Here is a 27,952-nt window from a genome sequence, read left to right on the forward strand (position 1 = left end):
AAAATTTGAGTTCAACAGTTTACCAGGGATTAGGTCAAGAATGATGTCAAAGTTTTGAATAACGTTATAGTGACAAACACTGTAAGAGAATTAAATAAATAAAAGTTTATAAAACACGACTGGTTTTAAAATATTCTGTAAAGTCAAAAGCTTTATATTTTTTCTTATCATTCTTGTTCTTAATTCTTTATATTTTTTCTTATCATTCTTGATTCTCCGCTGATGAGAGGTTTAAACCTCTGATCGGCGGAGGATGTCGCTAAGGCCCAAATTTCGAATTCAGTAACATGAGAAACATTCATATTAAATTTCGATTCAATCAGATTCAAAATCGATTTTGAATGCCATGACAAAGAAGTATTTTGCTGATTTTAATACCATATTTCCCTGCTACTTTATATCTGGATTTATATACTTCTAATATATTGCCTTGAATTCTTGCACGTATTTCGAGATGACCGTATTTATACTTAAAGGCATCACAATAAATATTCTAACCTGTATACATTCGGCTCTGCCGATCAAAGGGTTTTAAAAGAGAATGAAGAATTTATTTTATAATCTTTGAAAATTTCAAATTTTAACAGCTTAGACGTCTTAGGTTAAAATGTTCAAGTCCATTATAAAATTAAGTATTGTCATCCATAAGCAGTTGTATGCATTATCTTCTTCTAATTCAATATCAGTTTTGAAAACATTACTATTCTCCATCAGATTTTTTATATCAACAGTTTTCGCGCTTTCCGGACTTGTTTCTATCATAACCTATAAAAGTTTGAAAATTTTTATAACAGATATATGTTTAGATGTTAGAATTTCAAAGTCCTATAAAAGAATATAATATTATATCCCTTATAAAATTTAAAAAAATCGATCTTAAAATGATACAAAATGATGAGAAAAACTTGTATGAAAAATATGTACTTATGAAGTTTTAAATTAAAAATGACGCGGTAGACTTCAAGAAGATACAGAAACATCACAACTTTGAAACTCTGCTTCCCAACAATGTCGCTGGAAGAACTATTCAGTGTCGCATTATTGCATAGATTAAAAAATATATAGAAAATCGTCCAATTAATAAATTTTATTATTCTTGTTTCGTTAGAGGGATTAAAAAAAAGATGAGAAAAACAGTTGAAAGATTAAATTAAAAAAATTCAAATTTTACAAACATCATTTCACCACAATGCATAAACAGTGAGCGTGAAAAACTGTAACTCGAAATTTATGAGGAAGAAGATCAAAAATCAATGGCAAACTTCCGACCCATAGCGACAAACTCTATGCATGGGACATCCTCGTAATAAAATATTCTTTATAAAAAATAAAATTATAAGAAATTTGACACCCGTACGACAAAACTGGCCGGTAGGGCCGGGACGAGGGTGAGGCAGGTGAGGCACTTGCCTCAGGTGAACAAATAGAAGGGGCGCCAAACTAGCTATTCGATCAAAAATTCAAAAATTTACTTTTTAAAACTTATCACTTTTTAACTTTTAATTTCGGAATACATCAGTTAATATTAAAATAATTTTGTATTAAAAATAATCCAGCTAATAAAAGAAAAAGAAAAACTAATAGCGTTTATTTATTCTCAAAAGACATGAGCTAGTGTATATAACATTGAAATTTGTTATTGAAAGTAGCTATAAAGAACTAATTACACTTTGTGTAACGAAATGTATAGACTAAACGTTGATAGAAAATATTATACTGCCGACATTAGTTCTTCTTGGCTTTCTTTACTTAGTCATAACAAACTTGCCTAAGTCCACTAACTAGAACATAGACGGCGATATAACTGCTGAGTTTTGCAATTTCATAAAAGCCTTTTGGAATAGCATCGGAAGAATAAAAATGTGTGATTGAAAATGAAATGTACCATATTATTAGTTATTACACTTTTTTTTGTATAAAAGTTTTCAATAAACGAGGCGTATGAATCGAAGTTTTTGGCTTGTATTCACACTCATGTTGCTCGGGAACTATATGGATTGCTTCATTTAAAGTTATTTATAAAGATTAAAGAAGATTTAAGAAGATTCGAATAATGATTATTCGAAGTTCAGATTTTGAGCGTGAAGGTGCAGTTGCCCCCTTGCTCCTTATTTTTAACTTCGCTAATTTTTCTTGTCCTTTGTGTTACATGTTTGATCAGATAGCCTGGCTCAGTAAAAGTAGGCGGCCAGTGTAACTCTGATTAAAAATCCGGTTATTACCACGTGCAGTGCTGATAAGTACATGTTTCTGAGACTCCTTCCCCTTTACCTTTCTTCTCTCTAGGTATTTCTTTCTCCTGATGAGGAGGGACCTTTAGCTGCCCTCGAAATCGATTGATTGTTTCAATATACTTACGCTAAATACAAGGTTGTTTTTACTATTTTTGTTGTCACATTAGCGTGTTTCTCTTCTAGTCTATGTTCGTTAAATTTAGAAATTAAAAATTGTAATGGATTTTGATGCATTAATAACATAACTGTGGTGAAAAAAACATTGAAAACTTTATATAACGAAACCATAGCTCGTAGTAAAATATGTGATGTTTTTCGTTTCATAACAACCCGAACTTCAAAACTGTCTACAGAGGTAGCGTTGCCTAGTAAGCACAGTTAAATTCTTATCTCTTACCACTATTGTTGTTTTCAAAGTAAGTATTGTGAATAATTTTTTAAAGTATGGCAACTCGTTGTTCTCCGTTTACAGAGATCATTAATCCTAAAGACAAATTTTACTGTGGTTGAAATGAACTAATTATGAAAGTATGTTTTTCTCACTGAAAATATCAAGTTGGCAAAACTTTCTGGAGAAAACTGCTGTTTGGCGCATTTTTTCTTATAACGGAAAAGATCCAGAATCTGCGAGGAAGGAAAATGGAACTCTACAATTAGCTAAATAAAGCGTTTATAAATGCATTTGAAAAGAGAATCTTATTCATAGTCAAACAGAAATATCAAATGCTACGCCGAAAGAAGTGCATAGCGGGATAATAGTTTTTAAATATTTTCTTAATAGTTTTTGTTTTATAATTTTTCAATTTTAACATTATGTAAATTTCATTCAACAATAAATTTTTATTAACTTTCTTATGACAAAAAGCAAATTTCTAAGTCAGAATCTTTCAAAAATCGAATTTTTCACAGATGGCATCGAAAAAAACCCAATGGGGACAAAAAGAGATACAAGAGAAAAAAAATTAAGAAATTATGTTCATCAAAGCTGCGCTTTGTAATTCATCAAAAAAAGTAATAACAGATAGGCTCAGAAGAAAGTGTGGTTGAAGATGGAGAATACAGCAACTTTGATTCAAATAAAAGCAAACATGTAATTGAAATTTCTGGAAACGAGGAGGATAATGTAACCATTAAACTGATTAACTTCAATGATCCTCCATCATGGCCAACAATTTCAGACAAAATACAATTTTTCTTGATAGCACATGGACCAGATTAAGGACAAGATACTGGTTTCAGGGAATCTACTTCAGAGGATGGCAGACGATTTTCTAGAGAATGATTTTTTAAGAAGTGTTCTAACGGGGAGGTAATACATCGCAACTGGCTTATTTATTCCAAAATATTTCTGTCTATTACTCTGTTTTCTATGTGTTCTTTTTACTAAAAAGTAAGACAGATTCTACTATTTCGAATCCAAAAAGACGTTTCAAAGATTGGGAAAACTTAAGCCGAATTTCCGATCACGAAAATTCTATCTTATGTTCAATCGATAGAATCGCGATGCTTATGTTCAATCGAAATGCTTTGAAGAAAAATTAAAGGAGCTGGTTTCATAGATGATTCCTTGCACGAAGCAGTAGGATCAGAAAAAGAAAAGTAACATGTCTTACGCGTTACATTAGGTATCATTTTGTTTTGTGTAAAACACATTTTACCTCTTAGAGGTACGCATGAAATTATTGACAGTTCAAGCGCAGGAATGTTCCTAAATTTAATTGAATTAATAAGTCATTATGATAGAAATATTGCCTATCATATAGCTAACCACAGAAATGGATCCGTTTCTTGTCTAGCTAATAAAGTACAAGATGGATTTATATTACTCTTAGGTAATCATGTTCGATTTTAAATTCGTTCTAGGATCAAAAAAGCGAAATATTTTTCTTTGATATTGTTTGTACAACAGATGTTTTTCATCATAAGAAATCGCGTCATATTATTAGATACGTGTACATAAAAAGGCGAATCCATATTTATTGAAGAAAGCTTTATAGATTTTATAAAAACAAAAGAGAAAACTTTTAGAGGTTTAGCAAATGTAATTATTTATAAGTTAGAAAAGGATGGCCTCGACATTCAAAATGTTCGAAACAGGTTATGATAACGGGGCCAGTATGGCTGGATTGTACAAAGGCGTGCTGGCCATTATTTGCCAAAGAAATGATCAGGTTACATATATTCTTTGTTCGGCTCATAGTTTAAATTTAGTATGCAAAAATGACACTGCAACAAATTCAAGTATGTTGATATACTTTGGCACTGTACAGAGGATTTATAATTTTTGTTTTGTATCTTCAACGAGTAGATGGGATGTACTTATATACGTTTTGAAAACAACATTAAAAGGTCATACCGATACACGATGGTCATTAAGAGCAAATGCTGTTAAAGAATTAAATATCAAAATAACAGAAGTACATAGATTATTGAAAGATAGGGCATTAAATCACAAATCTTTGCACGGGCTGAAAATAGCAGCATTTTGAAACAAATCAATTAAAAATTTTTATGTTTGTTACCTGAAATTTTATGTTGATTAATACTGCAAGAAATAGAAAAAGGAAATAAAATTTTGCAATCAAAAACTGTAACTGTCTATAAAGCTGCACGCTTAATAGAGGGAATATGTGTTTCATTACAGGAAATGAGAAAAAATATTTCTGAATACATTTTTGAAAAATGTAAAACTTTAGAGATGAATATATCATTATTCATCTCCAAACGAAAACGAAAAGTTAATAAATCAGATTATGAGGAATAAATTGATATAAATTGTTTTTTTTCAGAAAAATATCTTTTTATAGAAATTAAAGAAGTGTTCGACGTTTTCATTTCACAATTGAAATGGCGATACGAAATGTTAAATGAAATCTCTTCCGATTTTTAGTTTCTAACTGGTTAACAATTAATGTCATTAGATTTAAGTAATTTAAAGGCAGCAGCTTATAACTTATCACTTAAATATCCGAATGATATGAACGCTGAAGAAATTTAGTAAGAAATATATAGTTTTAAAACCCATGCTTTTTCGATATTTACGGGCACAAAAGCAGCTACAAGCTTAGAACGTTTTAAAATAATTCACGATTATAATTTAGTTCAGTCCTATCCGAATTTGGAAGCAGCGTTAAGAATTTTTTTAACTTTGCCAGCTACTGTAGCTAGTGGCAAAAGAAGCTTTAGCAAACTTAAAATAATAAAGAACTATATGAGATATTCACCAAGCCAAGAAACATTTTCAAACATAGCCATTCTGTCTATAGAACATGAGTTAAGTAATCAAATAAGTTTTGGAAAAAATATTGATGATTTTGCTTCTTTAAAAGCAAGAAAAATTAAATTATAAATATGCTTGAAAAGGTTATGCCATAATGTTTTGAGGAGATGTTTTATTTATACTACTTAATATTATTTCTCATTTTTTAATAATGTTTTCCATTTTTTCCATTTCATTATATACGTTTCACTTTGTGGAATATACAAAGTCATAATTAAATATTACTGTAGGAGTTATTATATTTTCACTTGAAATAGTTACTTTTAATGAGCATAAAATATATATTTTTGCGCGTGTTTGTATCATGCTATGTTTTAAACCATAATTTAGTATTATTTATTTATTCCCCCCACACACAAATAGGTAAATAAATAATCTTGCATTGTATGCAGGGGCTTTTACCGCTTTGCCTCAGGTGAAAAAGTATGTAGGCACGGTTCTGCTGGCCGGTATATTTAATTTCAAATTTTGCAATTCTTGATGTCATTTTCAACTCGTCCTGGGGAAGAAGTTGATTAAGTTAGGATAATTTGATGAAAGAAGCTTAAATGAAGCACAGCAATAAAAGTGTACAATATCACAGGAGGTACAAAGAAGTCATGTGGCGTCTGTTGGAACTTTTCATAGGATAGAGGGCGCTGTTGCGCCAAAGGAATTCTGTGTTTTTTTTTTTTTTTTTTTTTTTTTTTTTTTTTTTTTTTTTACATTATGTAACTGTAGTTCGCCATTGCGATGTGTGTGTATTACTGAGATATTTGGTGTTTTCATTAACTATAAATGAAAGATATCGTCATGAATTTTTTGTATCCAAATCAAGATCAAATTTACCACTGATGCAAACTTGTCAAAACAAAATTAGCGTTCGAACAAGAATAGTCAAGTTATTACTAGCCTGTCGAACTACGCATTAGTATCATTAATCGCTTCGTAATATGTGGTGCTGTCGCCGGGAATTATCGTAATGGTGGGGTGAGTAAATAGTTTAGTTGAAAATTTGTTTGAATAGAATATTTTGTAATTGTTGAAGTGGTAAAGTTGTTTGATGTTGTTGATCTTGTTTAGTAAAAATTTACAACTTTAGGTTTCGCATTTACTGAATATTTGCATTGGTATTTGCAAGTAAGAAAATGTTGTGCTTTTTAGAATTAGAATTTGTTGTTAATGCTTGAAGTGTGATTTGTTGTTGAAAATTACAGTTTGTTTTCTTAGAATTCTAGAATTAGAATTTATTGTTAAAGTATTTGAGGGGTAAAATTTGTTGCTAGAAACTGTGAATATGGCTAAATAGTTAAAGCTTCGAACTAAGCGTGACACGCATCGTGAACAAACATTAAAGTTAGTAGAAAAAATAAACATATATTTGAATGAATTAGATATTGACATAGATGTATGTGATTCATATTTAGAACAGTTGAATAGTAAAATTGAAATTATTAACATACTAAATAGTGACATTGATGAATTGTTGAAAGAAGAACAAGAAATTAAGGATGAAATTAACACAGTAGATGAATATAACGAAAAAATAATACCAGTTAAAGTAAAGTTGCAAAACAAAATTAAATCAATTGGAAAAGTTCCATATCAGTCAGGTGAACAAACAGTAAATCCAGAAAATGTTCACGTAGAAAATAAAAATTTGCATTTAGAAAACAGAACTAAACTTCCTAAACTTTTGTTTCCTCGATTCTATGGTGAGCCTTCAAAATATTTAGATTTTTGGAATCAGTTTGAGAATTCTGTACATAATAATTCTAATTTAACTGAGGTTGACAAATTTTGCTATTTAAAGTCGTTATTAGGTGGTAAAGCCTTAGCTAGCATTAAAGGATTCTCAATTACTCCAGAGAATTTTAAACAGGCTGTTAAATTAATTTCTGAAACATTTGGCCAAAGAGATATTTTAATAAATGCTCACTTGTCAAATTTATTAAATCTGGCACCTGTAAAAAATGCTTCTAACATTCAGGCCCTTCGTAACCTTTATTTTGAAGCCCAAACTCAAATTAGATGTTTAGAGGAATTAAATGTCAAATCGGAAACATACACAACAATACTGACTAACATAACACTAAAAAATCTGCCAGGAGAATTGACTCTTGAATTTTCGAAGCAAAATATAAATAATTGTCATGATTTACAGGAATTGATGAAGTTTTTACACAATGCTATTAGTGCAAGAGAAAAGGCATTCCGTATTAATTCTAATAATGTATCTTCATATAATAATTTTCATTCTAACCAACACAAACAAAACAATTTTCGAAATCAGAAACGAAACTTCCCTCTGAGTCGCAATAATCAACACGCGTAAGTAACAGAATTTATGGCGAAAACTTCCGAAGTTTGTTTATTCTGCGGTTAAGGTCAATGTAAGACTGAATGTGAAAGCATAACTGTACAGCAAAAAAGAGATAAATTAAATAAGGAAAGGAGATGTCTGTTATGTTGTAATACAAACTGTTTTGTGAAAAAATGTAATGCTAAACAGTGTTCATTCTGCTTTTGTAGACACGCCAAAGCTATTTGTTTTAAATTTGAAAATTCTAGCAAGTGTAAATCTAATTCAAAAACGGAAGAAGAGAAGCCAAAGGAAATGGAAATTCAGCCTATTATTTCGAATTCAGTTGTAAATGATAGGAATGTGATTTTATTGCAGTGTGTTAGGACAGAAATTGTTGGTCGTAAATCGTCAGGTACAGTTATTGCAATGTTTGATAACGTGTGTTTATTGCAATGTTTGATAGTGAGAAGAGTTTTATTAAAAGAAATGTATCTATGAAGTTGGAATTAAAATGTCTAGGGTCAGAAACATTAAAGATTTATTCATTTGGAGCAAAGGATCCTAGGTTGCAAACATGTCGCAGAGTTGAAGTGAGATTGCGAAATATTTTAGATGGAAATGAAGTCGTAATACAGGCGCTGGAAACAGATGAAATTTCGAGGGCGGCGATTAATTTGCCGAATGAGTGTACAAGAGCTGAAATGGAAGCCAAGGGGATATAATCAAGCGTCAGATGATAATGAAATTTCCTTGTTAATAGGTATAGATTTTTATTGGAATTTGACAAAAGGTTTTGAAAGGTTAAATACGTCTTTGGTAGCTGTAAACACAGAACTTGGATGGTCCTTGCAGGGAAATTGTGGTGATATGAGTAAAACGGCTGCTGTGAACTTAGTTTTAGGTGATCAAAGCACTGTATCAGCTGAACTCAGGCGTTTCTGGGAACTGGAAAGTTTAGGTATTGAAAACAAGGAAGCGGAGTGTTTGACTTTAGTGGAACAGGAGATACTTGATGAATTTAATAATTCTGTTGGGTTCGTACATGGAAGATATTGTGTAAAGTTGCCGTGGAAACCAGGTATGCAGGAGAAATTTGCAAATAATAGAGAAGTGGCTCGGAAACGTTTCGATGGTCTGGTTAGGAGATTTAGAAATGATACAGCTTTTTATGAGGATTATAAAATGGTAATTGATGATTATCGTAGGGAAGGTATCATTGAGAATTCGTCGTCAGATACTGAAGTGTCATATTCTGAGCAGTCATTCTACTTACCCCACCACGCTGTCATTCGCGAGGACAAATCTACTAGTCGACTTCGAATCGTGTTTGATGGTTCTTCTCATGAAGGAGGACAACTTTCAATTAATGACTGTTTATTTAAAGGACTAAACTTGTATCCAAATCTATTTGAAATGATTTTAAAGTTTCGATAAAATACAATTGCCTTCACAGCGGATATAAAGCAAGCGTATCTACAAATTTTGATCGCTCCTAGTGATAGAAAATTTACTAGATTTTTCTGGACTGATGATATCGGTTCTAATTCATATCAAGAAATGAACTTTAGTAGAATTTTATTTGGACTAAAACCAAGTCCATATTTGTTAGCTGCAACTCTGAAATATCATTTTGATAAATGTAAAGAAGAATTTCCTGATACTTGCAAATTACTGTCAGAATGGTTTTTATGTCGACGATTTGATTGGAGGCGAAGAAGACTTGCAAGCGGCTTTGAAAATTACGACTGAAAGTGTAGAAATTCTCAAAAGATGTGGCATGATATTACGAAAATGGAAAACCAATTCCATGGAACTGCGTAAGCTGTGGAAAGATGCTGAGTTCGACATCGATGAGGAAAAGAGCTCAAGTACGGGACTTGACTCACCATCCAAGGTGTTGGGTCTAGTTTGGGATCCAGATGCGGACAGTATATCTTTTAACGTAAAAGAATTATCAAAGTTTGTCAAGAACGGAACTGCTTCGAAAAGGTTTATTCTTCGAGTAGTGGGTCGTATTTATGATCCTATCGGATTTCTTGGGCCTTTCATCATAAAGCTGAAGTGCATTCTACAGGAACTGTGGAGTCATGACATAGACTGGGATGATAAACTTCCATCGTCACTGGATCACAAGTGGCAGTTGTGGTGCAGTGAAATCGAACACTTAGAAGATCTCCAAATTCCTAGATGTTATTTTTCAAATTTGAACTGTAAATTTATTTCATTTGAAATTCATTCTTTTTCAGATTCATCTCTTTTAGCCTATGGAACTGTATTGTATTTAAGAGCTATATCTGAATATGGGAGGATAAGTATCAGTTTTATTTGTTCTAAAAGTCGTGTAGCTCCTCTGAAAGGTCTACCAAGACTGGAATTAATGGGAGCTTTATTGTACGCAAGATTAGTCCATCAAGTAAGTAAATGTCTTAAATTTAATACTTCTAGTTATTTTTGGACCGACTCGATGATTACATTATGTTGGATTAAGGGTCAAGCTAGTAAATACAAAACTTTCGTAAAAAATAGAATAGAAGAAATTCAATCTTTATCAGATACCAATAATTGGGCTCATTGCCCTGGTAAGGATAACCCTGCAGATGTCTTGTCCAGAGTAATTTCTGCAGCAAATTTAGCTACAAACCATCTTTGGTGGCACCGTCCACCGTGGCTAAGCCAATCACCTGAATACTGGCCTACTGAAAGAGAGAACTTAAAATCTACAGACGTAGACTTAGAGCTAAAAAAAGAATTTGAAAGTACAGTGCAAAATAACTGTTTGGTAGAAAATTCGAAATTTAGTTTAGATTTAAGGAAATATAGTTGTTTGTTGAAAGTACTAAGAGTAACTGCACTAGTTAAACGGTTTGTTAATAAACTTCAAAAACGACAAACGATTGCAGGTCCCCTCACAGCAGAAGAACTTCAAAATGCTGAAATAGACTGGATAAAACATGAGCAAAACATAGAGTTCAACTTAGAATTGCAGAACCTTAAAAACGGTAAATCGATTCCTAAAAACTCTCCACTTTCGAATTTAGCCCCATTTCTCGACAGTTGTGGTGTATTGCGCATAAAAGGAAGGTTAGAACAAGGAGCGTTTACAAAGGATGAAGCTCATCCTATACTTCTTCCTAAGCAGTGTAAATTTACAGAGTTAATTATTATTCGAAAACATAATAAAATTTTTCATGGTGGAGTTACATTTACGCTAGCCAAAATTAGGTCTAGATTTTGGATTCCACGAGGTAGACAAATTATAAAAAGAGTATTAGGTAACTGCCTAATTTGTCGAAAGTATAAGTTGAAACCAGCTAAACAAATAACTAGTCAACTACCTAAAAGTAGAATTACTGAAAACCCTCCTTTTACTGTAACTGGTGTAGATTTCACTGGCCCAGTTTTAATAAAATCAGGAAAGGATACGCCTCAAAAGGCTTAGATAACATTATTTACATGCAGTGTTATTAGAGCTGTGCACATAGAATTAATCACAAATATGTCAACAAAAAACTTTATTTTGTCATTAAGAAGATTTAGCTAGGAGATGAAATTGTAAAGTTATCATTTCCGACAATGCTAAGAGCTTTAGAGCCACTAATGAAATTCTTAAAGAATTAGCGAAAATTATAATAGATTCAAAATTGAAAGATTTCATATAAACGGCATAACTTGGCAATATATTGCGCCTCACGCGCCTTGGTGGGGTGGTTTTTATGAAAGGCTTATGAAAAGTATCAAAGATCCTTTGAGAAAGGTTCTCGGAAGGGCTCTTCTTTGAGGAAATGATGACTATTCTATTAGAAATTGAGTTACTTTTAAATCATAGACTTCTCACTTATGTCCATAATGAAATAAAAGAGCCAGAAGCTCTTACACCTGCCCATTTCTTGTTTCCAGGGCAAGAAAATATTTCTTATCCTGTACATTTCGCCGACCTTTTCAGGAATGAACCATTGAACAGGCAGACTTTGACTAGGAGAAAACTGTATCAAACTAATCTTTTGAAACAAATTTGGAAAAAGTGGAAGGAGAATTATCTCCTCGAATTACGGTCTGCGCATACTTTTCTAAATCCATCTCCTGAAAGGAATCTTAAAAAGGGTGAGGTTGTATTGCTGGAGGGGTCGACGAAATCAAAATTTTTATGGCCTATTGGAATTATAGAAGAAGTTTATAAAGGTAGGGATGGGTATGTGCGTTCATGTTTGATTCGTACTTCTCAAGGACTTTATCGAAGACCCGTCCAATTAATCTATCCTTTTGAAGTTTAAAGTTATATATATATATATATATATATATATATATATATATATATATATATATGTTTGTTTCATGTATTGTATTTAATTTGCAATGTAGTTTTCAGTATTAATTCGTGCATATTGATTTTGATTATATCTAAATATATTATTGATATGTAAATTTAATGTGCTCTTAAAAGAGCACAGGTGGGGTGTGTTGGAACTTTTCATAGGATAGAGGGCGCTGTTGCGCCAAAGGAATTCTGTTTTTTTTTTTACATTATGTAAATGTAGTTCGCCATTGCAATGTGCGTGTATTACTGAGATATTTGGTGTTTTCATTAAATATAAATGAAAGATATCGTCATGAATTTTTTGTATCCAAATCAAGATCAAATTTAGCACTGATGCAAATTTGTCAAAACAAAATTAGCGTTCGAACAAGAATAGTTAAGTTATAACTAGCCTGTCGAACTATGCATTAGTATCATTAATCGCTTCGTAATAGCGTCAACATCAAATTTTTTTATTATTATTTTAAAAGATTTTAATCTCAGTTTATTTGATAGTATAAAGATTACAGGGGAAAAAACTGAGGAATTTCTGTAAATATGAAAGTTCATTTAAAAAAGACGTATTTTAATTTACATCGGAATTTTTAAGCTCGTATTAAAAAAATTAAATTTGACTTAATTTATAGTCAAAATAATAATAACGAACAAACCGTTATAATGAACTTCAACGGACCAAACATTTGATTCACTACATCCGGGGGTTCGCTGTATCCGACATGATATGGGGGACCTATCCCTCCACGTAAATATTTCCATTTAGATGTGGATTTACAATAATGAGATTTAACACAGCCTTTAACGCAGATTTGTCTGACAGCTCTATCAAAGAACTTGAACAGAATCGATGAACCGATTCAAGCTCTTTGTGTAAATGGATCAGTTGTCCTATAGTTCAATGCGTGATGGAACTGGATCTCTTAAGGTATGTTTATTGTATGTCCTGGTTTTTTAAATCACCTTCCTGGCATAGCCTTTTAATTAGAACGCATAGAAAAGTGGGGTTAGGGATAAAAGGACAGTAACCTGAAGGTGTTTTTCGTCATTTTAATACCCTAAACAAGATGCATTAAAAGTTAATTTTTCAGTTGAAAATTATAAAAATCCTGAAAATAGTTTGAAAAATACAAAGAATTTTCAGACCAAATTATTCAGTTCGTTACATCTAATTTTTATGCATCTTGAAGTTCTCTACAGTCATAAAATAACACTGAAGTCTATAGAAAATTGGGTTCGATGTAACGGTTTTTGACTATAATATCATGCAAAATGACTTGATATTTACAGTTATAGTATTTGTTTACCAATATCTATGCAAGATCTTATGCTTAAAATATACAAACTCCAATGGCGTCTCTTTTGTTGTGTCTGGAATTTGTTACTCTGGATTGGAGAGGGCGTAGGACATACACCTGCTTTCCTATGTTAGACAACAGGTGTCCCCCGCCCTCCGTCGCCAGTCACCAGCTATAGTAATTAAATGTTTTGTTATCTACTGCTTAATAGTACAGTTTCAATCAACATAATCATATACATATATATATATATGATTATGTTGATGTATGCATATATATATATATATGTTGAACATAATCATATATATATATATATATGTTGATATATATATGATTATGTTGATATATATGATTATGAATCATATATATATATATATGATTATGTTGGATGTATATATGTATATATTTTTAAGGAAGATGAATTTTTAAAAGCTAATGCTAAAAAAGTGCATTTGACACTATAGTTCCTTAGCAAAAATGTAAAATCATGTAACAATAACAAACAATACTATAGTAAAAACTATCTCGTAAAAACTAAATGTAAAAATTGCAGATCGAGATAACTTCAAAACCAAAAGGGGAGAAAAAATTAAGATTATTTTAAAAGGAAGCTAGCAAAAAATTAAATACATTTAAAATACACAGTAAATATGTACAAAAAAATTGCAACAAATGGTAACTTAACTCAACCCGAGGTTTGAGCCGGATTTATCAAGGGAAAAGCAGCTCAAAACCAGAATTAAGCTAACATCTTTAGCGCGTTTTGTCAAACTATAATAATTGAGGCTATAAACGTAATTTTATCCAGGATTTAAAAAAAGGACCATTGCTGAAATGGAAAAATGGATTTATACAGAATGGAATATTTGCTAGAAGCCGTCTACTAAGAAAAAAGAGTTAATGAAAAATAGAAAGTTATACAAGAAGATGAATATTATAAATAATGTTGAGATAAATCAGATACTGACTAACCATGGGCGTTTCCCGGCTTATTTTAATCGGTTCCATCTACAGAATAATGATAAATGCTTAATATGTGATAAGTTTGGGGACGCCAGGCATTTCGTCGATGAATGTACGCTTACCTGGAGTGCATGAGAGAAATATAGAAATAATTTTAAGGAAGATTTTAAAAGGAACTATTCAAATTTGAAAGATTTTGTATAGACAGTAAAGAAGATTATAAACACGAACAAAGATATAATTGGAATTCGGCACTGGGTTTTTGCTTATGTTTGTTTTTTTCTGGCCAGTCTCACGTTTTGATCAAACGGCTGGCTTGTGCCGGCTAGGAGGTTTGCGACTGTACTTTTATGATGATGATGATGATGATGACATATATATGTTACCGTGAAAGACCGAAATTGGTGATGTCGTATAATATTCTTATACGTTCAACATTCACCATTAGTACATGGTGAATGTCGACATTGACCAGTGTAAGTCAGAAATAAAAGTATTTGGAAAATATTTCGGACATACAACACCAAGCGACTACGTGAATGTTGACATTCACCGGTGAAAGTTGACATTCTTCAGATTTCGGTGTTTTACCGTAACATATATATATATATATATATATGTAATGATATTTTTAAATCAATTGATTAAATTAAATTCTATTAATATTGCTTAATAATGTGTTGGCGATTCTCTAATCGCCAAACTCAAAATCTGTCAAACTCATAAATCTGTCATATTACATAAAGTACTTAAGAACACTCCTGATGAGAAGATAGCGTCACCTCGTGATTTCAATTAATATCGCTGATTGGAGGAGCCTCGTGACGTACACATATGTATAAGTAGGGCTTCTGCTCAAGGTACGAGGAGAACGCTTGTGAGATGGATGCTAAAATAAACCTACCACTTTATATTCCAAAATTTGTCTCATTCCTGTTGCCCCGGCTGCACAAAACAAATAATGTATGAGAAATTACATTTCATATATATATACACTACATAGATACATAAAATAAGAAACTTTAAATATATGTACATACGTCCATCAAAAAGCGACAGGAAAGCTAACACAAGGAAAGGTGCAGCCCGACCAACAAATTCATACATAACTCCTCCGAATGGAGGCCCTATCATGACACCGAGAGCTAAACCTCCTAGGGCCAATGCCATGGCGTTCCCTCTTTCCCTGTCGTCTGGATAAAAGGCTGCTAACATGCCCATACCTATAAAACAAGAGTTCAAACATTACGTTTAACATTTCATGTATTATCGTAATATCAAAGAGTAACTGAATATGAAATGTAAGATCTTTTCTTGAATGTTAAAGAATATAAATAAGAAACTTTTAAATTAGTAAAAATAACGAAAAAAGAAAGCAATATTTAAATAATCTAAGCTGAGAAAATAAATTTAAAATGTTTTATTTCAAACTTTTCGAAAATCATGATACCCATACTTAATTTGGCCCAATTAGAGTCAAAATTTTGTTGTAGAAATTAGTTTAAAACCTTATTTTTAAAAGTGTAGTACTATTGCAACTCACGTTTACAGGTCTGTTTAACGATAGCAATATGTCCTGTTTATGTTATTATTTTGTATTTTTTGCCCTTACAAAAGCCGATAAATGATTGTTTTCGGTTTAAACTTACATGTAAAATGAAAAACTCAGAATTATTCTTATACAAGAGAAGTACTTTAAAATTTTTAATAAATGAAATACACGATCAAAACCAAATTTTTTACACTTAGATAGACATAAGTCATATTTTGCGAAAGCTTGATGTGCTCACTTTTGTCCATATTTGTAGAGTCTAAGGGTAATCAAGAAGATTTACTTGTATGTACTGGAAAGTTCGGTGATGCGAGAATAAGAAACTGTGATGAGATCCTATTTCCACAGCAAATATGTTTGGCTAACTGCCATTAGGTTACCTGGATTATTTTCGAGAATATCTCAATCAAAATTTGCCTCTATAATAAAGGATGATTTTCAAAGAGCATGTGTATCATAATTTGCTGTTAGAGTGGACAGGATGCACAGGTTGAGGATGTGGTGTTTTAATGCTGTGGTGGTTTCCCAGTCTTCGGATTCAGTTCCATGTTCTCGTACCTTTGGAGGATTTATCAAAGTTATTACATTTATGCCTTCGTTTCTCTTTAATGAAAGCTCTGATCATTGTATACTGGCACATATGTGAGATTAAATGGAAAACTGGCACACACATGATATCTGCCGTCTTAACAAAGATAGACACTGTACGTTGCTGGCGCAGCGATTGCCAAATTCTATCACAGCTCAGATGAGATAGTGGACGAATAGTAGAGGCCCGAATTCGAATCCCAGAGAAGGCATGGATGTGAGCAAGCGTATAGTGTAATGTAATGTAGTATACGAGAGTTCTGGAACCCACCTGACCGATAAAAATTGTCTCATGGTTAACGCAGCACACCCAACAAAGCGTATAGTATATGCTAGGAAAGAAGGCACTCAAAATACACGACAAGCTCAAATCCCTTCGAGAGATCGTGGGTATGGGAAGAGTGATGTGAGACCCTGGAACCGCTCCCCGTGGTCTTCGTTCATCAAATTCCACCCGAGGCGGATGCTTAAAAATTAACTTGGTTCAGACTTACTTCAATCACCTGTGGTACTACAAAGATGCTCCCCTAGCTTCTACCTGTAACTGCACCTGATAAATTCTATTATAAATCTAAATCTAATGACATTAAACACATTTCTATATCATGTGTTTAAGTGATGTGCTGCAACAAATACTAGGTATAGTTTTAAAATGAATTTATTAGAAATTTCGCAATCAAATAACCTGAACTAGACAATCTGCTATCTAGCATTACGCTGCCACTCGGTGAAAGTAAAATATAGCTATTCAGAATAGAATAGATATTTTGAGCATTTCAAAGAAAACTTGGTCAGTTTGTCTGTGTTTCAATGTAATAAGGCAGCTATCTCAAATTCAAATTGCGTACAGGCTGAATGAACGATCTAAAAAGAAGCTGAAGGACTACTTTTTTTTTTAATTTACCAAAATGAAAATTTTTTTAACAAAGCAAATTTTTCTAAACTAAATTTGAAATTTTATTTAACAAACTATACATAAGCGGTAACAATAATAACGTAAACGAAAAAAATTCCAATTTGTATTTATTTTCTGTTGAAGTTTCTCTTGGTTACACTTTATAATTGTAATGTGTTGCTCGCTAAATATTATAATTGTAATGTATTGCTCGCTAAATATTAAATTTTAAGACTGACATTTATTTCATATAAATCTAATATAGTGACTTAATCACTAAATAACTTTATTAGAAATAAAAAAAAAATTAGGAAAACGTTTCAAGCGGGACCAAATTTGAAAATAAAAAATGACAATTATTCTCTTTTTCTTTCTTTATTAAATTTTTGTCACACCCAGAAGAAAAGTTCTTACTTGGTAAATGCTATAATTTCTTCAGCATTTGTTGCAGGAGAGTGAAAAGGGAGAAAGTTTTGTTTCTTGAAATTAGGAAGCGCGCAAATAGGAAGGGATTTTTTTCTCTTATTCATGTGCTTTTGGTATAATAATTTCAGTATTTAGATTAGTAAATTTAGTGACTGATTATTGACTCCATAATAATTAGAATCGTTTCTGAAACTTTACTTGTGTATTCGTGATTTATTGCTAGAAATTTTTATTTATGTATTTTTGCTATATGATTGTTTAAGTCACGTGGAGTGGATTCATCTGCTTTTTATTGATGACGTTATGTAAATTTTATTATTTTTTAACAAAAATTATAAAAATCTTTGCAGTTATTCCAATAATTAGGATTATGGGATTATTTCTTAACGTTCATGATTTCCTCATATTTATCACATTCACATGAAGCTTCATTGTGCATTCTAACTTATCATAAATTACTTCGTACTCTCTTGTATTTGGATTCCTTCCTTTTAATTGCTGATGTAGCCCGAGGTTGTGTATGGATATATACTTTTGTCTGCTGCAGTGTTATAAAAAAGTGTATGGAAATCCACTTTTGTCTGATGTCGTATCTCATGATGGAAAAGAGCGTATAGCCTTGTATTCCATGTTTGGACTCCCTCTTTTTTATTGTTTTTCTGTCTTAGTTAAAATTTAGCTGTTTTCAAAGTGAACCCTCAATTTATTTTAACTTTTAGCTTTAGCTTCCTCACACTCCTGATTAGAGGCTTTTCTACCCTCGTTTTTTCCTCTCAGAAATAAACGTTCAGAAGTGTACAATTACTGGAATTAATGGAATTAAACCTCCCTTTTCTTTTCTTTATCATTTGCACTAGATTACTATTTCCAACAACTCATTCAATATGCTATATATTTACAACACAACATTAGCGGTATTATTATTAGGTGATAATTCACATGGACTTCTTCATTATTTGTCACATTGTTTTAGTGTACTCTAGAATACATTCATGATTAAGTTCCTTGGCGCTCCTCTTTCATGTTCTCTATCTCACTCAGATCCACAGTTATTTTTTAATATTATCTGGGCCTAATTCTTTTTCTTAACCCATTTGTTTGTGGCTTTCCTCAATTTCGTATCAAATGCTGCGAAGTTATTTTTCTCTCAAATAAAATTGTCTTTTTTATACTTGTCTTTCATTCGCAACTGAGCTTAATATTTCGTCCCGTAGGGAAAAAGACGTAACGGATGCAAAACAATACAACTTTTTTGTCGCTTTGGGTGTCTGGAGGTTCTGGAAATTTCTCGCAGAAGAGGGAAATCTATGTAAGACCGGAGAGAGTATTAGTTTTCAGTTCACCTCAGAGTATTGAAAGTTAAGAGCATTCAGTTCAGAGTTCTTGCTAGATCACCCGATTAGGTGTATTTTGAAGCTCTTTGCTTTGTTCTACGTTTTTAGTTTGAAATGGTAACTTCTGATTGAGCTGCGTCATTCTGAGGAGAACTGAACAAGCATTTTTTTGTGTGTAAAGTTTCAGAACTGTAAAGTGTTTTCGAAAAATAAATTTCATCGAGCTTTTATCTGTCTATGTACATTCAAACCATTGTGAACCCATATGCACGCAACAACATATGTGTATATAAATTATTCTTACTACAACTTTCAACTACAACTTCTCATGGCGTTTAAGTTTGAAAATTTGCGACTTTGGAGAACAATTACAAGATATTATCTTAAACATGAATTTTAGATGCTGTGTTAAATACGGAAAACAAATGTTCACATAGAAAAGTATTTCCATGTAAAGCGATATTTCTTATTGTAAAAATCATAAATCTTTTGACAAGTACGAAGAAAGTCCAATCTAATCTGAATTTTCAAATCTTTTGAAAAGTACGAAGAAAGTCCAATCTAATATGTATCTTCAAATCTTTTGACAAGTACGAAGGAAGTCCAATCAAATCTGGATCTTCAATCTTCAAGTCTTTAAATAAGATTTGTATCACAGTGCAGACTAATTAGCTGTATTTGAAGATTTTCTGGGGCGTTATTTAAGTTCATTTTAGTAGTAATGAAAAAATGTAAAACTGGACTCTAAATCATTAAAACCTTAAATCTTTCTTCTTACTTCCTTCTACAAATGAAAAGAAATATTGTAATCGCCAAAAATTTCGGATAGCATATTTCAACATAATATCCATTTTGACAGCTCTAGAATCCATCTGAATGATGATTTTACGTGCCTTGCGTGAAATCTGTATGAACAGAGTAAAAGTCTCTTTTCGCCAAAACGAATTAAAAAAGGGATTTAAAATGGATTCAGGAGAGATTTCTTCATAATATCTATACGTAAGTACATATGCATCCATCTCGCGTAACTCAAAAATGAATAGACTCAGAACGTTGAAATTTTGTATATGAATTCGTTGAAATATATTACCTGGAATTTTTCGTGATTATAATACTCCCTTTACCTTGTACAAAGAAGTAAAAAGTACCATTATAAATTTATTGCAAAACTCACTGAAAATCAGATTTAAAAAAAGAAAAGGAAAAAGGGGAAGAAGAAATATGAGAACCAATAACAACATTTTTACAGGTCATACGAAAAAAAAAGCATTTTACAGAAAAAGAAGCAAAAATTGATTTAATTTATGGATATGAATATTTTTTTTTCAGCTATTAATTTTCATTCCCTCTTACTGAAATTTACCTTTCTTTCAAATTGAAAAATACAGTGACAAAATTATAATTAATTTTGTACACCTACTGTTAACTTTTAAAACCTTTAAAAAGGTTTACATAATTATTTAGCATGCTTTTCGAATATATGCAGATATTTTGCATCGATTTTCATGCATTTTACAGATTATTTCTCTAAAGGAAACATTTTTTATTACCTGCAACACTTGTACATGCCGAACCAACTCCTTGAAGAGATCGAGCAATGAAAAGTAGGGCGTAGTTTGTGCCCATAGCAAAAACTGTAAGAAAAAGTTCATTTAAATGCCTGTGCATAATTTCAACGGGTGTTATTTTAATTTAAACTAATTTTGCAGAAATGAATCATAATAGATTTATTTGAAATTTAAAATACGAATAGAACATATTAAGTAGACTTCTTGAAATAATATAATGATTATATGTTTTCAATTTCCAAAGCTTAAATCTAGATTTCAATTTTAATCTAGATTATTCATGAAATCTAGATGCAAAATTTCAATAAAATTAATTTTATTGAAATTTTTCAACAACTCAAAATTTCAATAAATTAATTTTATTGAAATTTTCGCAAAGCATATCATAGTCAAACAGAAATTTAAGTAAATAAGTAAAACATAACTGATGAACATAAAAAAGTTGATAACTTTTTAAAATCATGATACGTGCTCATTTTTAATTAGTACATGAAGTAGATATTATAGGTGTTAATTAGTATCATCATAAGAAGACCAAAATAAGCATTTTTATAAATAAAATTGAAGAATTTCGTAACACACACACACACACAAAAAAAAAAAAAAAAAAAAAAAAAAAAAAAAAAAAAAAAAAAATGAATGCTATTAGCAGTATTTCTATTAGCACTAGCAATATTGCTAGCAATATTTAAAGTCAAATCAGGGAATGTCGTTTTGCATTGTCAATAACGGTTGTTAAATATTTGCATAATCGCCTGTAGTAACGGCAACCGCCGTCAATAAAAGGAGGTGCTTTCCTTAGTGGCACCGCAGTTCATTTTAGTTCGAGCCAGAGTAGACCTGCCCGGGGGAGAAGCCAGGGGATGATAGATTCCGGTTTATGTCTTGTTCCGGTTTCACGTCTTGTTCCGGATCCAGTCCTGTTCCGGTCCTGATCCAGTTCCAGTCCGGCTGTTTAAGGTCAAAACACGTAGGAGCTGAAGTCTGAATCCAGCGAATGGAGATATATGCCGAAAGGACTAGATGGATTTTGTCTTTTAGAAGAAAGTGTTCTTCACCGTGCCGGCATAGCTGCTACTTTAAAGCATTCTGAATGTTTCAACCTAAGATGTTAAGTTTTCGTTTATGATGTTAAGTTTTCATCATTGTTGAAGTTGCAGTTGAATATACCTTTAAGTTTTAGACAAGGTTTTTGTGTTCTTCAGAAAATTTTAGATTCGAAGTCAGATATATCACATAGCATTTAACGGAAAAATCAACATTCAACATAACTTCAAAAATCAACATAACTTCAAACCTTTCATACACGTTTACAGTGTAGCAACCAATATCTATAACTAATTTACCATATCTACACCTAATTTATACCGATATCTATCTATACCTATAAAAATTAATGAATATTACTCAGTACTAAATAAAAAACGCTTATGAGCAATGTAAACACAGAATCAAAACACGAGCGAAAATGCGTTAGTGAATTTATAACACATAGCTTGAAAATAGGTTAGAACTTTGTTTTGTTGCAATCATGAAATTACTTTTTGGTTTTTAAATTGCAATTAAATAAAGTTTTAAGTCCCAAAAAGAAAAGTAAACAACACTGACGCACCCACTTTGGCCTTTTAAATATCTATGTTTTGTGCACTTCCGGTATGTTTTTCGAGGACAAGGTGTCAAATAAAGTATCATAACTCCGGTTTAAATGAACGTAGGAACAAAATTCAAACAGTTTTGGAAACATAAGGAATACGACTTTCATCGAGCAAAAGAAAAAAAGGAGTTTTTTGACCAAAATCTCTGTTTCTAAGGTATACAGGCCCCTTAAGTTTGAAGTTAAAATGATGGTTATGAAAATATAGTTATGATTTCGATTCATCAAACGTCGGGTGATAGTTCTAAAAAATTACTGACAAAATCGTCTTAAATTTTTGAAATGGAATTCTTCGAAGACCTTCGCATTCACAAGAATTTCTAAACCTGTTGTTGTTTGTCCCATTTTTTTCAGTTTTTTGTTTCCTTTAGAAGCGGGACCTATGCCAAGTCAATCGCGAAATCAATATTGTTCCAAAATTTATTCCAACTGAAAGTTGCTTTTTTGTTTAAATAAATCTTTTTTTTTATGAATTCTAATTGTATTAACTTACTGGATGAAAGTGCACATTGAAGGCGCAAACATGGTGTGTTGATACAATTCTTGATTTTTGACAAAGCGTTCTTAAAATAAACCTAAATTGCTAAGCTATTTGAAGAACATGCCCATTATTCAATAATTAAAATAGTTTATTTCATATATTCATAAGAAAGCGTTTCCCGATAAATTGGAGTGACATTCAACATGTTAGCTAGACATAATTCAAGAAAACAGAAGATTATATTCCTGGTTTCAGACTGAATGATAAAGTTACTATATTTTTCAGCGTTGCATTCCTTTATTACTATTAATTTTAATAAAAATTCTGATTTGTTTCTAATTGGATAAAAGATGTTAATTTCACTTATATAAAAAGTAATGCGAAAGTTCCTTCCCTTTTTATTATATATACACGTGATAAAAAGAAATTTAGAAGTACTGATGTAGGAACACTCAGACGTAGAAACGCAGAAATTCTGATGGCGGAGCACTTAGATAAAACAGAACGTAGATCCTTATTGAGGAGGAAAAGTTCTGATTGCGTAAAATGCTAATATGTAGTTTCCATAATGACTAGGAAACTTGACAGTCGACTAAGATTAATTTTATTTCAATTGAAATTTGTGGCCACAATTCACTTGGGGCTCTAATCATGCTTATTTCCAGAATATTTACATTCTTGTTACTGTTGCGATAGAAAGAGAGCAGAGTGAAATAGCGTTTAAGCGGTACAAAGGAGCAAAAGTGCGCAGTTAGCCAATATGGAAACTCACCAAGAGAAGGTTCTGGTTTATGTTAGAAATTCTGTTTTAATAATTATTTATGTTATGCAGTTGTGTTAGTTGTAATTATGCTAGTTGTATTGTTACGTTATGTTGTTGTATTGCTATGTTAGTTGTAATTATGTTAGTTGGTTTTTGTTGTTCATTTCTCAAAATTTTGAGTTCAAGTTCCGAATCAGCTACGTCATGAGCGTTACGCAAGCCATTTGACATAGATTAATCTATAAATGGCCCATTCCAGAAAAGTTACTATTACTTTTAGAATACAGAGAGGAAATACTCAAATGAATGTGTGGAATTAAGTGGCTATTACAGAATTAAATTATGAAGCTAATTTACATACTTTATGTGTAAAATAAAAAAATTTGTAAATATGAATTATAATTTAAATTAGCAATAGTCCCTTGATGCTTAATGTTAATTTGTTTTATTTTGCGTCTCTAAACATAAGTAACCTTTCCTGCACAGCGTCATTTTGAGACTAATCCAAGTGATATTACTCTTGCGTAACGCTGGAGATGTAAATGCAACTCAAACAGCAGGAAAAAAATTACAGTAGTATTAATTATCCAATCAAATGTGTTAAGAACGGAAACTAACTCATTTTGAATTAAAATTTCATCCTGAAAGCAAATTTATTTGCTTTCTGCACTTCGGCCGTGCTGTGCTGCTGTTTGCTACTCTCTGTTTACTGCAAATATATAAAAAAATTTAAACGTTTTGAAACTGGCACGAGTGGTGGGCCAAGTTGTTTGTTGTCGCAACATGTTTATACTGAAATAAAAATGAAGATTTAATCTGCGTCAGCTGCCAGCTTCCTACTCATTATGGATTAACATTTCAGCATTTTACGCCATCAACTCTACAACATTACAGCTAAGTTTGCTTCATTACACACACACATCTTTATATATATAAGCGGCTAAAAAGTGTGTGTCGCCGATAGTTTATTGTTGCCACTCGGAAAAATGAGCGCGCAAATTAACGTTTCCGCAGTTTTTAATTAATATCTCGGCCGATTAAAGTCGCACTAAGATGAGAACGGTATCGATGGATTCGGAGAAATTTTTGGAATCCGAGGAAATGCGTCTCGAATATCAACTCGGCGCCGTTCCGTAGATATTCGAGAAAAAAGAATTTGGCACGTAGCCAAACCCTCTGATAGGGAAAATCCAACAAAGAAAGTGGAAAATCTAGGGAAAATTAGTTTTTATTTAATATCTCGGCCAAGTAAAGTCCCAAGAAGACGCGAATGGTCAAAATGGCTTGCCACGATCCTGCGGAATCCAACGGTGTGCTTCGCTAAGCCCGGGAGCCAGCCGTTTCGGAGGAGATGATGTTACTTCATCCCATACATATATGCGGCTTAAGTGTCTGTTTGTCGCCGATAGTTTATTGGTTGCTTGCGTAACTGTACTAGTCAATGGGGTGAAGTTGCCACGGCACAAGGTTTCCGTTTCAATTGAGACGTAGACAATTTCCTGTAAAACTAGCCTTTGCTATGATCATCCATAAGTCTCAGGGCCAAACGCTTAAGCGTGTTGGCATTTTTTTACCTGAGCCTGCATTTAGATAGGTCAACTTTATGTTGCCTGTTCAAGAGTTCTTGAAAGAACGGACGTAAAATTAAAAATAATTGATGGTTCTCTGCAAGGCGAGCTTAAAAATGATGGACCACGCAAAACAGAAGACAACTGACACCTAGCGGCTATTAATATAAACTAGACTATGTATTCGTTTCGCTAATAGCCGAGCCGAGGCGCAGTGATCGATAGTTTGGACAAAATAACACTTTGTAATACGTATATTCTTTTTGAAACACGGTGTATATCTATATATATATAACACTGTTCGTGCGGCCACTGAGAACCGCGACTTCTTTCCGGTATGCTATCAAGCAGGTTGTGAGGAGACAAATATGGAGCCTGAGGAGAGACGGGAACACCATTAACTGGAGGGGTTCCGAAGTAAATTATATAGATTGGTGTGGCAAAATTGTCAAGTGACACAACATCCACCATACATGTTCAACGGCTGATATATACTTTACAGCACACGCTGGAAACGTTTGAAAAAATACCAAAGTTCTCCCCTGAAAAGTTTCGAAATGGACTAGCATTTGTAGCACATGCCTGGAATGAATGTTTAAATTCCAGTATTTTAAGCCGAAATGCACTTTTTATGACTATTGTTGTAACAGGTTACCAATTTAGCATATCGTGTAGAACGTTCTGGATTTAAGTAACATCGTCACAAAACGAAAGGCACGCTATTTGAACGTGCTCAACATTCCACCGCTGTTAAGGTAAGTGTCTGTTTCATCACATTATAGGAGAAGTAAACATAAATATAATGTAACAAGATGCATTCAGGTGCTGCTTCCCGTAACATTCAATTTTGTTTGTTCTGGACAAAACATTTGCATATTTTTTTTACATTCTGGTTTAAAGATTATTATTCATTCAGGAATGCAAAATACTATAGAAGCTTTCTGAAGTTACTGTATTATTATACAAAATTATATGATATATATAAATTATATAAAGATATATAAACTATAAACAAAATTATATAAATTATAAAGAGAAAAGAAAAGTTATTACTCACTTAAAGTGGAGAGAAACATGATAACGAAACCACTGAACATTGGAATACTATATCCAATCCTGGAAAAAAATTTTCACATGTGAAAATTGAATTACTTGCATTATTTGTTAGTTGAGTAACATAAAAGTACATCCAAACATTGCGAATTAAAATAGGTGTTCTCGTACTGAGAGGCAGTGCAAAACTGATGCAATTTTCTATCACAGTTTCACTTCGTTGTCTCCTTCAGGGCTAGAACTATGTGAAGCGTTAGAACACTGAATAACGGAATAATCGTCTTGGAGGATTCGTTTCTCTACGTGATCCGGACATTTGGGTCTGGGATTTCAAAGTGTAACTCTGCTATACAGAAAATTGTGAATTCTTAGTGTTGTCTCTACAGGTTTATCGTAAGTTTCTAACAGTTATTTTTAAGTTAAAGCTCCATTCCTCTCCATACTAATTTCAACTTACAATTTTCTACCAGAATGTGTTTTCAGAATCGCAATTAACGCAAATGAGTAAGAGTAGTATTTAGTCGAAGTTCCACTCGACTCGAGTTCGAGTTCGAGAAAGATCATAAGAGTTTCTGACTAGCTTGCTGCATTTTGGCCACGTCTCGCTAGGCTGTTACTACGCTCGACCGTATTACGGGTCCTTGATAGCTTTGCTAGCTAATTCGATATTTAGGGGCCAACTAGTTAGATTTATGTTAGATTCGGCTACATCTCTTTAGTTAAGCATTAGTTAAGTTCTAATTTCTTTCACTTTTGAATTTAAACCTAAGTGGAGGCTTCGCTGTACGACCTGAGTAAGTGGCCGACTGTTATTCTTTATTTTGAGCAATAAAGGGTAATTATCCCTTCTTGAGCTTTACGTTTCTGTTACTGAACTTAAGTGATTATTCGCTTAGCTGTTCACTAGTTTCCTAGACACTTAAGTTGCAGATAGAAGGGAGGAACGCCACATTTATACTACAAATCTGCCATACTGAAAGTTATGAATTCTCAGTGTTGTCTGAACTTTAAAAGCATTTAAAATATTTAAATTACAAATTATGTTCCTAACAGTCTGTTATTGAAATTTTCCTGTGGATTAAATATTGTGATAAAGATGGACAATTTAACACCCTATCTTCTTGAAATTAGATATTCAAATGCGTATATTACATAGCTTTAGAAAAGATTGAAATTAAAACTGGTATATCCTTTAGGGAAACATTAAATTTAAATAGTTTAATGATTTTCATTCATGTTTCACAATAGCTACTTTTCGCGCATCTGAATAATTTTAATTTCCACTTCAAGGAAAAAAAATACTTTGCAATTTTATATTTTAATATTTAGAACAACACATTATGCTCTAATGAATTTGCATTCTAAGTAGAGTATTTATATAAAATTGAACACTTGTTTAATGTATTTAGAGCTGGTGTAACTGTTGAAACCACACCGGGCGTTCGTATTTTGAAGGAACTGACATGGAGAATTTAGAGACGGCAGAGATTACGCCGAACAGCAAAAGCCTCGCTCTGGCGCTAATGCATTTATATAAAATTGAAAATTTCCTATTGTATTGATGTCTTGAATTTAATTGTTGTAAAATAATTACTGTTGACAGAAACTGAATTTTATATGAATTGAACTAACTCAGTTTCATCAAAATTTAATGAAATATCTATGTACGTAGAACATAAAATATCCAAACTAACTAAAAGCA

General features: G+C 32.2%; 1 protein-coding gene across 3 annotated transcripts in view; it reads right to left on the minus strand.

Moving 5' to 3' along the window:
* LOC118201050 (synaptic vesicular amine transporter-like) overlaps nt 1-27,952 on the minus strand; it is a 231,192-nt gene that overhangs the window by 45,735 nt on the left and 157,505 nt on the right. For all 3 annotated transcript variants that reach the window (XM_035373075.2, XM_035373081.2, XM_085825689.1), the window contains exons 4-6: nt 26,255-26,313; nt 20,714-20,797; nt 15,409-15,591 (exon numbers count right to left, since the gene is read on the minus strand). In XM_035373075.2, coding sequence (XP_035228966.1) covers nt 15,409-15,591; nt 20,714-20,797; nt 26,255-26,313 — 326 coding nt within the window. The remainder of the gene's footprint in view (nt 1-15,408; nt 15,592-20,713; nt 20,798-26,254; nt 26,314-27,952) is intronic.

This window comes from Stegodyphus dumicola, chromosome 10 (genome assembly GCF_044657685.1).
Source record: "Stegodyphus dumicola isolate Sdum_Otavi_A_Nest chromosome 10, ASM4465768v1".
NCBI classification, from domain to species: Eukaryota; Metazoa; Arthropoda; class Arachnida; order Araneae; family Eresidae; genus Stegodyphus; species Stegodyphus dumicola.